A 12,048-nucleotide genomic window follows, 5' to 3' on the forward strand; every position below is an offset into this window, starting at 1 on the left:
AGCTCTTTGGACTGAATTAGAATTCATAGGAGCCTTTAAATTTAATTGTTAGTTTTAAATAGTACAAAATTGTTTAATAATACAAAGTTGTTAGTTTTAAATAATATAAAATTGTATTATTGTATGTAATATATATTAAGATTGGTTTTGTTTCTCTATATATTTTTACAAAGCTCAGAATTATCAGAATGTCACTGTTATACCGAAGGTTCTTCGAGGCAATCGCGATAGGATACTTTTTCTTTCGAGATAGGCCCCAAAGAAATCTTATCTTGGCGCGTATTTACAAACTGCTTTCTTCCTAGCCTTTTACGTATTACCTGCCGCTATCTCATTCCATTCGGTGTGGCAATATCGCGTAGTGGAAACGTATACACGGAAACGTATAACATTTCGAATTGCACGTGTTGTGTCCATGTCTCCTTTTACTTCTGTACGGTATTGCGCTGTCGGCAAAGTCTGTGTCCTCTCATCCATCACCAAGCTAAGGTCGCCGGTAGTCAAGAAAAGACGAGAAAGGCCTGCAGGCCGACAGGAGCTTCCTCCGATATCTCGACACGATGTTACGATTTGTCCGCGAATTGTGTTCCGTCATCTCAAAACAAAACTGTCTGATTGAGTGTTCCGAGAAAAGTCGTTGTGACTCGTCAACTGAATAATTGTGATATTTCTCTGTGGCACGTCAATCGCTAAAAATAATCTCTCGATGCATTATTACGAATACTTGGTTGCACTTCTCAATGAATGTGAATTATCAAATTTATTATTAAATATTTATTACACTAATTATTGTTGAATTTCAAAAAATAAACAATAAAAAAATTATTATTCTATATTATTCTCTAATCACGTAGTGATATGAAAGTTATGAATATTTTTTGACAAACATTAAGAATATATTTAAATATATTTTAATAGTCATAGTTAATTACAGTAAATAAAGTAAGTTGATACAAACATCTTTTGCGGCGTTTATGCTCTCATTGCGATAAGATTGCGCTCCGAAAAGGCGGAGAAGCTCGCTTTATCGTTCAGGCGAGAACTGCGAAGGGCGGTTATTATTAATTGCTTCCAGTGGATTTTACAACCGGACGGTTAAAGCCACGGTCTTTTTTACGAGCATCGAACGGGCCGGTTTGGCTTCCCTTTTCCATCGCATCAGCGCAGTTCTCTCCATCCACTCTTTTCCCACTCTGGACACTCGACCGGAAACTTCATTTACATCGTCAGCATCTATAAAATGGATTAATTGCAGCTGGCCGTGCGACGAGTGCTGGCATGCACAGCCGACGAACGTTCGACAGATGGAATTTATTCTCCACAAAACTGCTTTTTATATTATTTTCTTTTTAAAATATATACCTTCAAATATTCTCTTATTATATTTATCTTATTATGTTTAAAATAATTCAATTTTATTGTCTTTCAAAAAATGTATAAAATATTAAGAAAATGAATATAATTATCATATAAGAAAAAAACATTAATTCTACACACACACACACACACACACACACACACACACACACACACACACACACACACACACACACACACACACACAAATTACGATTTCAAAATTTTAGAATTTTAAATCTGAAAAATACGAACCAGAAATTGAAAGTTTCTTAAATGTAAATAAATCATTAGGTACATAAATGTAATTAGCTACGAGATTTTAGAAAATAGAACACAATAATTATTTTTCGAAATTTTACCTTTTTTATTTTTATAATTAACTAATATATAATTTTTAATTACACATTTTTTACAAATAATATAAAATATTGAGGTAATATAAAATTGTTAAGGTAGAGTCTACGTTATAATATAAAATACAAATTTAAATTATTTTTTTTTATTTTAATGATAATGAGTTAACGATTACTTTCCAGAATAAGATACAATTTTTTGGCTAATATAAAAAAGAAGAAACACTATTATCGGACATAAGTCAACCAGTTTTAAATGGAATTACGCAGCAAAATGGAAATACACAAAAGTTGTGGATCATTTAACGAATTAACAATTATAATCTGCGATTAGAATTCTTGTCATTAGCATAAGCCCGCGTCAGTGGGGCTGAAAAGTTTCCAGCGTTTGTTCGTCAGTGCCAAAATAATCAGAAGAGAAGGAGTAATTTTATGCGAGTAATTTTATCGCGCGAGGAGATTATGAGGGAAAAGTAGCCGACGAAGTAGTTGAAGAATGTTAAGTCAGAAAACCTTATTATCTTACCAAGATAAATCACGAAGGAATTGAGATTCTTGTTTAATTGTAGTAATTACAGTGGCAAGCTAAAATTAAAATTAGATATAGTGAAATTTGCTCAGTGAATCTTTTTGACATAATTCGGCATTATTTAAAAAAAAAATTTACAATAATCGTTGATAAAATTAAATAAGAGTAAATAAAGACAAATGTACGTTAAATATATAGCTTGTACTATCTATGAGCTATAAAATTATCTGTTGTCCAAATTATATATATAGTTTAATATTATAATTAGTATATTGTATTGCAAAAGAATTATAAAAGCAAAATCAGATTTCAGAAGAAAAGAGGAATAAAATAAGAAGAAGAAATATACTATTAAAACACTGTTTGCTTTATATAATAGTTTAAAACTATTTATTATTTTCTCATTATGTAATAAAAAAAAAATATATTCCAATTCATTTTTACAAAATAATTAATAAATCAGCAAATGTAACTAATACACTAAACAGTTTTATTAGTTTCCGCTAGAAAAATTAAAATAGAAGAAATATATTTTTTAATTGATTTATGACTTTAGGAAATAAAAAAAAAATTTTTTGTTTTATGTATAATGGATTTCCGTCTGTTTCTTTATTTGTATATACAAAGCAAATATATTTTTATTTATATAAAATGCTGCATAAGATATTGTACAATAAGTATTTGATAAGTCTTTTCTGCTAGTTTCTATTTCTTCCTGGAGAACATAAATTTTAGGTACTATTTCTCTAGAATCAATATTAGAACTCTGAGAGTATCAAGTGTCGATATTGTATCTTCTTCTGTGACTATAGTACTCTAAGCCCATGCACAGAAATCGATTTTCTTTGATGGTAATAACAGTACAACGGTACATTGCCGACTATAAGTACATTTAAATTAATCGTTAGAAACACCAATCGTAGGAAACATTGTGAAGATAATATATCTACTGCTCGGTACAGCCTATTGATCCAATTAACGGAGCTCACGTTCTTTGTTCACTGATATAGATGCCCTTACTTGTATCTATTTTAGAGAGAATAAGATTTGTATGTAATATACTTGTAAACATAAAACGAAGAAAAATAATGATATTGCCGCAGAGTTGACTGTTCCAAAAATATATTAGAATTTTAGTGTACAATAAATTGTTATATAAAATATAAAATTGTACACTATAATTATAATTATTATATATAAATTATAAGAGAAAGTATAAATAATATTAGAAAAATGTATAGATATTATAAAAAATATAATTAAGGTAATTGATTTATTTATTCGTAAAATTTTTACTTACATACATTTTACATTAAATTATATACAACATAACATAATTACACAAGAGATAAATTTTTAAAATTATCAATGCTATAATTTTATTTTGAACAGTTGTGTCTTCTGAACAAATTGAACAATGCCATTTTTAAACGGTTGATTTTTATTATAACAAATGTTAGATTTAATTTTGTTTCCATAAGCTTCTTCGCTAAGACTTTTGTCATCCATTCATACTATTTTCCCATTTGTAGATATTTTCAAATCATTAAATACGTTTTGTAGATTTGCGTAAACTTGATTTTCGTAACGCATATTCGACTGAATAGAATTTTGCATAGCAATTTTATTCTTGAGATTCCTCAGTTGGGGTTGTATTTTATGATATACTTCTTCGGCACTCAAACGGCGATCTCTTTCCTCCAATAGAAAATTAGTACTCGTTTCTAAGTCCCTTATTAAGTTCTGATTGTGTTCAATCATGAGAGATAAGCGATTTTTTAATTCGTCTGCTTTATACCACTTGATATGACTTTTATTTATTGCAGTGTGTGTGTGCAATGTTTTTTTTTTATCACTTCTTTTCAACTTGCATACATGTCTGGTATTTTGCATTTGTAAAATGCTATCTTTCTGCATTTTTATTTGACCATGCTAAAACAGAAAAGTATATTATATAAATCGAGTGTATAATACTTTCACTAGCAGTTATTTGCGTAATTGTAATCAATGTTAAATTTAATTTACAGTTTGAGTTTTGAGAAATCTGTTCTCTTTCGATGCATGCTGACAAGATCTGTCCTTAGGAACCATATTTTCTTGTACAAGGAAATGCTTGTGGTTCAGTAATTTTTTCTTCATTGATATTCTTTCCCCTTTGTTTTTCCTTTTCTTTAGAAACTTACAAATAATTTGCAATATATCGGCCGATACTTCATTATCTCTGAGATCAACCTGCGTAAGTACGCTATTTGTTTGCAAAAGTTCCAACACAATTTCTCCTCCGCGTTGAGTAATTCCGCAACATCGTAGACATAATGTTTTGAGCCAAAAGTCATTTTTCAATATACGTATCAACTGTTTCAAACCAGTATCGCTAAATCGGTGATTTTTATCAAGTATTAGTACTTGCAATCCTTCTTCCTGAAATGTGAATGCAAATGTGTTAAATAATTAAAATTAAAAACGTGATGTCTTAATTAGAATAATTTTTTCTTGATACATACCTTCGTTGTGCGAGCATCACGAGATAATGTTGACTCCTTCCAAACATTTTGCAACAAATCTTCTTTTTTCTTTTTGAGGAAAAATGACAGACACGTAGCGCTTCTATTAGTAAGGCAGCATGACGATAGATTTAGAACGTGAAGATTTGAATTACATTGCAAACTTTCCAACAGCATATAACATCCTATAAAAACGACATAAGTGCAAATATATTATTATCTTCATTTTTCTTTTACACTAGTTAAAATTTATAAAGGTTTATAAATTTATAAAGAAATTTATAAGAGAAAGTTGAATTCGAAATACGTAGATATGTCAGATCTATATTGGTGGTTTAAACAATTCAAATATTTTACAAATTTTAACGAACCCATATCGCCTATTCGACATCTGGCCAATGACAAGTTTCGCAGATTACGATTGTTTACCAAGCCATCAGCAAGGATCCTTAAATACTTGGGTGTCAGCGGGATACCATCAAGTATGAGGCTGGTAATCATCAACGAATTCTTCAGACAGTCTGCGACGGAATGAACGAAGCATTGTAGAAGACAATTCGTGTACAATACTGGCTGCCGTCGGTCCTTTCGTGCGCATCTCCTGAATGTGCGAGTAGAATGCCAATCCATTTGCCATTTTACGATTTGCGAGTTTATATATCATCGTTTTTTGCCATTTTCATATTTTTTAATTCTCCCTCTGATTATCCCTTTGTCGCGACGTCACCTGCAAGCTTAAACTTACTGCGAGTAGTATTCGAAAAAAGCAAATACTCCTAGTATTTAATTTTTAAATATTAAAATATTTTCAAATATTCAAATATTTTTTGTAACAATAATTATTTTGAGAAATGTTAAAATTATTGAATACAAGATATAATTTAATTCTCTATATTAATTATTTTTTATATGAACAATTTACGTTTCTCTTAAGTGTATAAAATTACTTTGTAAAAAAGTAATTTATTTATCTTTTTGTCACAATTTTAATTGGTATTTTAAATATTTACACAAAAGATTAAAAAATCTAAGAGATTCGATTTTTTGAAAATCATATCAGAAATTTCAAATAATTTTTTATATTAAGATTCATGTATAAGAATCATATAAGAATGATTTAATATTTATTATTTCTAGACAAATAAAAAAATTTTTAAACATGTTTTCATTTAATTACTAAAGTCGTTTAATATTAAAGTTAAAAGGAATATATCTATCACAAATTAAATAAATTTTCAATGTATTTTCAATTACCATAATTTTCTAAGTTTCTCTTCTGTGTCCATTTTCTCTCTAATCTTTTTATTGCGACATTGACTAAATACATGAATTTTAAACAGACTTCGATCTTCCATTATACTGCTCAATAGTGGCAACCAGTCTTTCAAATTTATATAATCAGCACAAAATCGCAAGCAGTTCTTTTGCAGATACATTTGTATGGTTGGCAAAGGTTTTACGTTTTTCTCGCGGCATAGCACCTTCATCAAAAATACGTCTTTAATATTATATTTTTTCAAAAAAAAAAAAATTATAATAATTGGTAAGAGGTTATTAAACAGAAGTAACACAATCTCTGTTCTACTTATCAAATCTACAAATAAATTTTTAGAAATTAAATATCTTAATTATTTTATTTTTTATAAGTGCTAAAGTGAATTTTTTATTTAACAATATCAATATATTTAACAATTTCAAAGTATAATTAGAATGGCTAAATTGTAAGCTAATAGTTTTATACGTTTTGAAAAAATTTCATAATTACAAACCTTGTATGTGTACTCAAATAATCCATTAGAACTTTTATGTTCGCAATTTTGCATAATGTCACGTGTAATTTTATCTGATTACGAATTTCACATTCCCTAAGGACCTATAATTTTCACCGAAATAAAATTTGGATGACGGATTACGCGTTTTGAATGGACATTGATATAAAAATATCGAACATTTGAACGCTACTATTAGTAGAGGGCATGACAATTGTTTCTTTATAAATTCCACTAATGGTATTGCGGAAAAATGCAATTTAATATGAGTAATAAAAACCAGAATTAAAGTTATAATTTATTTAGACATTCGTAAACAGTGCAATGGTAGGTAAGATAAATGATGAAATTATTGAAATCTATTTATATACATATATATCATATATTTATAATAAATAATAATAATAATAATAATAATAATAATAAGATCAGTCAGAAAGAAGAATAATTATTTGGAAAAATAAATAATACATATGCAGAAATATTGAAACTGGATGAGTAATATATTTAAAAATAATAAAATATCAATCAATAGAGATCAATTATTTTCTATCAAAAATTTAACAAAATTGTGTATTAGATAGATTTAAGAATATTAAGAAATAATAGATAAATTTATAATATATAGAATAAGTCCGGATCCTTATATAGACAACAGCGCTTTGACACAGAGCGCTGATTGGTGAAAACCCGGTTGTGGGGGTAAAATTTACCTCCATCACCCGTTTTTCACCAATCAGCGTTTGGTGTCGAAGCGTTGTTGCCCGTATGAAGATCCGGGCTAAAGAATAAATTTATATTAGAGAAATATATGTATAGAATATTGAAAATTATTGTAGACAAGAAGATAAAAACTTTTTTCTTAAAATGCATAAGAATATATTTATAAGATAAAAGAATGTTGTCACATAGAATGTGATAAAATATGTGAATAATATACATTATAAAATTGCTATTATACAAAACAATTTCAACCGTTCTTGTGAATGCACTCGTGCATTTACTTATCAAGCGAGCAGAAATTGAGAATTTGCATTAAATGTACAAGAAGCATCGTGTTAAAAAACAAAGGATAAGAAATAAAACAGATATATAAACACATGATAAGCACTTGTGTAAAGATAACTTACGTCACGGAAATTCTAAAACGATCCTAAATAGTCGCCTTATAAAAAACGACGTCGTGTTAAGCGATTAAATTTACAATGATAATTCCCCGACATCTTGTATTTGCTACTCGCAAATTCTACTTATCCCTCCCTCTATTATCCGTGAGTATTAATAGTTTAAAATTAGCGCTTATAATTGAAACACGCGTGGATCTTTTATACACGGTATCTTCATATATGTTTATGAATATTGCTCTGTTACATTATTTAAAGTAAAAACATGAGACAGATGCATGACGATGGACAAGAAGACTTTGAACGAATGAGATACGCCGATTTCAAAGACGTCCTCGAGAAATCGCACAACTTTAGCCAGTGAGTCTGAGGCCATTGTGCTGCCTACCCCCGATTCTATCTTCATTAAAATCTCGCGCACACCTCGAAGCGCCGTGTCGCCTGACAAAGGAGTACTCGCGATGCCTACTGTTCGCCTACTGTGAAATCGTCGTCATCCCAACCGTTACGTGACATCATGAAAGTCTTCAATGAAAAGTTTTCACCTCTGTCCCACTATCTTTGCTTCAGTCGCCGAAATAAACGCCGCTTGAATATGCCGAATACGCGTCGGGAGTTAGCGCGGAACCGTGTCTGACCAAGTGTTCCGTATCTACTTGCACCGCATCTACTTCAGCGCGAGGCAAACGTTTGAAAAAGAAAAAATTTCTCTACGCAATTTAACGAGACTACAAAGTTAATCTTATCGGATGTAAGGATCGCCTCTTCTAGAACAGAGACTCATTTGAACGACCTACGATTGACATATTGTGTTAAAAAATATGTGATAGGCACATTCAGTAAACATACGTACATGCTTATACAAACATACTGGCCTGTTATCATTGTTTATTTCCGAGTGCAATTAACGGCTTTATTCTTCTTTATCGAACAATTCAAGTGTATTTTTATTCATCAAATTGATTGTTAAACATGTACATTTTATTTGTTATCTTGATGTTTCGAACCGACATAAGTCGCATCCGTCTTATTTTAAATTCAGCAGGAGTCATCGTATATTTTTTAATAAATATTTTTAAATATAATTACATGTAAATGTTAGTGTTGTAAAGTGATAAGCAAAATTTAATATTAATAATTAATATATATATGCTTAATAGTAATAATTACTATAAATACTATTGAACGGATGTTTAATTAAATTTATTAATTTGTAGGCATAATCATATAAATTAAATTTAAAGTAAAAAATAATTTGGATTATCTTTTTATTAAAAAAAAGTAGCTGCCAACGTTTAATATAATAAATATTACTTTTACATCTTTCTTTTTACTTACATGAGCATAACACATTTCAAGATAGCAAAATAATAAAAACTTTTATTTATTAAAGATTATTATCTTAAAAGTCTTATCTATCTCTTTAACTTTAAACTTTAAATATCCGTATCTTGGTATAGGAACTGCAGATTTGTATCACTATGAAAACAGTGTCTCTGGTAATTATGCACACAACACTATTTGCCCATTTCATGCCCACACAACGCGTAATCGGACGATTTACGTGAACGGCTATCTCTGCAGAATGTCTCTAATTGCGCATGCCGAGGATACAGTTATGTGGCTGCCAAGTGATACAGCTATTTGAGATGCGTCGCGGAACTTTTGAATTACATGTAGACACTTTCGGTGGAAGATAAGATAAAGCTGACTGGGAAAATTGCACTGACGTATGACCTCGCACACGCGAAATCTTCGCCTCGGTCTTGACGCGCGTTCAATGCTGACTTAATCGTTAACGGTTGCAGAGTTTTCGCGAAATTTCTGTTTGTTTCAACGAGAGCAAACGTTTTGTCTGACTTTTTAATGAATAATTAATAACTATCGCATATTGTAAACGTTACGAATGTTTACTAAATCTGTTTGAAAGTGAAAAATTCCAAGTGATTGAAAAAAATCCCAGTTGATGCAACATAAATTTCACCAGTACTCATTATTAATTACTCGATTATTTAATCGAGTAATTTAACGATTTAGCATATCATTCTAAAGTGGTTTAGTCTCGGCTTTATTAGCGCAATCTTTTATGTACGTTAATTAATGTAAAATAGTATCCGCACAATCAATGTTTGGGTTATGCAAAATCAGTGCGCAGAGGACTGTTTCCTTCGGTCTCGAGATAAGCAAATTGATATGGTGCATGAGCGTGCATTTTTACACACACGCGTGCACGGTAAGCACACGTTTCAATTAAATAATGTTAAATTCTCAGCAATTTTATTTTTTTTCTAAATGAAAAAGAGGAGATTTTGCTTCTACCAATCGCCTTCGATGAAAGGTAACCTAACGATACTTGTCGCGGCTGTCATTGACGATTCAGAATCTGGCCGGATGCTTTCCGAAATTTCCGACAATGTGAGAGATAACAAGAAGGCTCATCGCGAACTGAAAACTCGTCTTAAGAATGGGATGCAAGATTAGTGTACTGAAGTGCATGAGAGGCAAAGTCGAGCAGGAGAAGAGTACATCGTCGGAAACTAGCAGTTCTATCGTTATAAGCGGTACGTTACTTTTTTTCTTCTAACATATTTTTGTTTCAATCATTTCCCATTTTATCAGAATATAAATTGTTCCATGTTTATGTAAGCTTAAATTTGGAAATCAGAATTTATAAAAGATGTAGACAGTTGGACAGACATTTACATTATGATTTATATAACAATGCAAAGCTATACATAATTTTTGGTAATTTATTGTGAAAATAGATATGATTCATTTCATAATTTACTTCACACTTCATGCAACTGTAAATTAAAAAAAAAAATGTTTTGCTATATGATTTCCTACAAAAAAACGTAACGATAAAATATACTAAAAAATTATATTTTAGATTAATCGATTATTTAATAATTTTGATTAATAAATAATATAGAGATATAAATATAATGTATCGCAATCCGCATTGATTATTTTAATGATTGGACTATAAAATAAAAATTTACAAACAACTTATATCCATCTCCAACTAAATCCTTTTGATGTAAAACTTAAGTGCTTCCTTTCGATTGCAAAATGTAATCAAGTTTGCACGTGTTCGGTTCTTGGAGACATATAATATACGACTGGAGAATTTCAAACGTCGAAGCATAGTAATCTTCTCTCGAAGGTCGACTTCTGGATGATTACATTCTTTGTGTTTGTTCAGTATAACCTGTTTACGGCTGCTTAAAGCAACATTACACTCCTACAGAATTTACCTTTTAAATGACTATTTCTGTCTTTCTATATTGCATTAATTTAATCTATATCTCAGATATACATATTTTGATGCTTCAATTGATAGCAAAAGAAAGCTTTTAGAATTTCCAATGCACGTGCTTTTTATATGCCTAAAATCTACATTATCGTTAATATTCTTATAATTATGTCAATTACACATAAATATGCATTATATTCACATAATAATTATGACAAAAAGGAATTTGCACCACACACATAAATATAATTACTTACAATTTAATTTATATTATTAGTTTACTTTCAACTGATAAAACATAAATTTGTAATTGTCATAGAAAATAATTATTTATTTATATCTATTTCATTTCTTATTAATTGTTTCTTAACATAATATTTTTTATGTATGTCTTAGAGCATTTATATTAAAATTATCTTTTTGGTTAAAAAATGTATACATAATCGTTTGATATTTACAATAATCAATCGTTACTTCAACTTTTACGAACTACTGAGTATACTATAGTTCTACATTACACAATAATAAAAAGTTCCATTATAATTGAAGAAAACTATTATTTCAACATTTTTATACGGCGAAACGGGATTTTATTGTTCAAATAAATTTTTATTTTTTCTTCCGACTTTCTAATCATAAAGATCGTAATGGTTTAACGTTAACAAAAGTTAAGAATAATCAATGGAAATCACATTACCATGCATCCGTCTGATGGATGCCTTTCAATAAAGAGATGGGAAGGAAGAGCGGGGAAGGTGGACTTCAGGTAACAGTCATTCTCCTTGACCTAGTCTACGACCGACCACGCCGTGCGTGTGTCAACTGGAGTCATCGTTCGAGACATGAATTAATCAGATGTACGAAAGGGAGCAACTTGTAGCAAAGCGTTTCTATTTTTTCGTTTAGGAGTCTGCGCGACGCAATGTCATGCTAGCCGCGGCCGTATAATATTTCGTTCTCAAGGATTGATTCTAGGACGAAGGTTAATCGTTCTCCAACGCTTTCAAGAGGACTTTTGTAATTCTATCACTTGTACCAATTCTATACTTATATCTGTGTTTGTGTGTGTGTGTGTGTGTGTGTGTGTGTAATTCTTTAAATAAATAAATTATCTTTCAATAATCCATTCACTAATCTTTCAACAATAATTTGTT

General features: G+C 30.0%; 2 protein-coding genes across 5 annotated transcripts in view; one reads left to right on the top strand and one right to left on the bottom strand.

Annotated features, from left to right (window-relative positions):
* Window positions 1-3,640: 3,640 nt before the first annotated feature.
* Window positions 3,641-6,712, bottom strand: LOC108752532 (protein Cep78 homolog). Its single transcript, XM_018493385.1, has 6 exons — window positions 6,515-6,712; window positions 6,000-6,226; window positions 5,117-5,346; window positions 4,746-4,930; window positions 4,267-4,662; window positions 3,641-4,173 (listed from the first exon to the last, which is right to left on the bottom strand). The coding sequence occupies exons 1-6, from the start codon at window positions 6,566-6,568 to the stop codon at window positions 3,751-3,753; spliced, it is 1,515 nt and encodes a 504-aa protein (XP_018348887.1). The 5' UTR covers window positions 6,569-6,712; the 3' UTR covers window positions 3,641-3,750.
* A 66-nt stretch (window positions 6,713-6,778) lies between these two features.
* Window positions 6,779-12,048, top strand: part of LOC108752531 (high affinity cAMP-specific and IBMX-insensitive 3',5'-cyclic phosphodiesterase 8A-like) — a 19,885-nt gene continuing 14,615 nt past the window's right edge. For 2 of the 4 annotated variants that reach the window (XM_018493378.1, XM_018493381.1), the window contains exon 1: window positions 9,055-10,199. In XM_018493378.1, the coding sequence (XP_018348880.1) occupies window positions 10,103-10,199 (97 nt within the window). In that variant the 5' untranslated portion in view covers window positions 9,055-10,102. Of the gene's footprint in view, window positions 6,842-7,896; window positions 8,390-9,054; window positions 10,200-12,048 lie in introns of those variants that run through there. The other 2 variants (XM_018493379.1, XM_018493380.1) reach the window with 2 other exon arrangements.

This window comes from Trachymyrmex septentrionalis, unplaced genomic scaffold (assembly GCF_001594115.1).
Source record: "Trachymyrmex septentrionalis isolate Tsep2-gDNA-1 unplaced genomic scaffold, Tsep1.0 scaffold60, whole genome shotgun sequence".
Taxonomy (NCBI): domain Eukaryota; kingdom Metazoa; phylum Arthropoda; class Insecta; order Hymenoptera; family Formicidae; genus Trachymyrmex; species Trachymyrmex septentrionalis.

Bases quoted from the DNA above. Each gene is read 5' to 3' on its own strand.
- LOC108752532 (XM_018493385.1), bottom strand. From the start codon at position 6,568: ATGCAAAATTGCGAACATAAAAGTTCTAATGGATTATTTGAGTACACA. The intron at 6,227-6,514 runs GTTTGTAATTAT...TTTTTGATGAAG, and splicing joins TATTTGAGTACACATACAAG to GTGCTATGCCGCGAGAAAAA. The intron at 4,663-4,745 runs GTATGTATCAAG...TTCACATTTCAG, and splicing joins GTGATGCTCGCACAACGAAG to GAAGAAGGATTGCAAGTACT.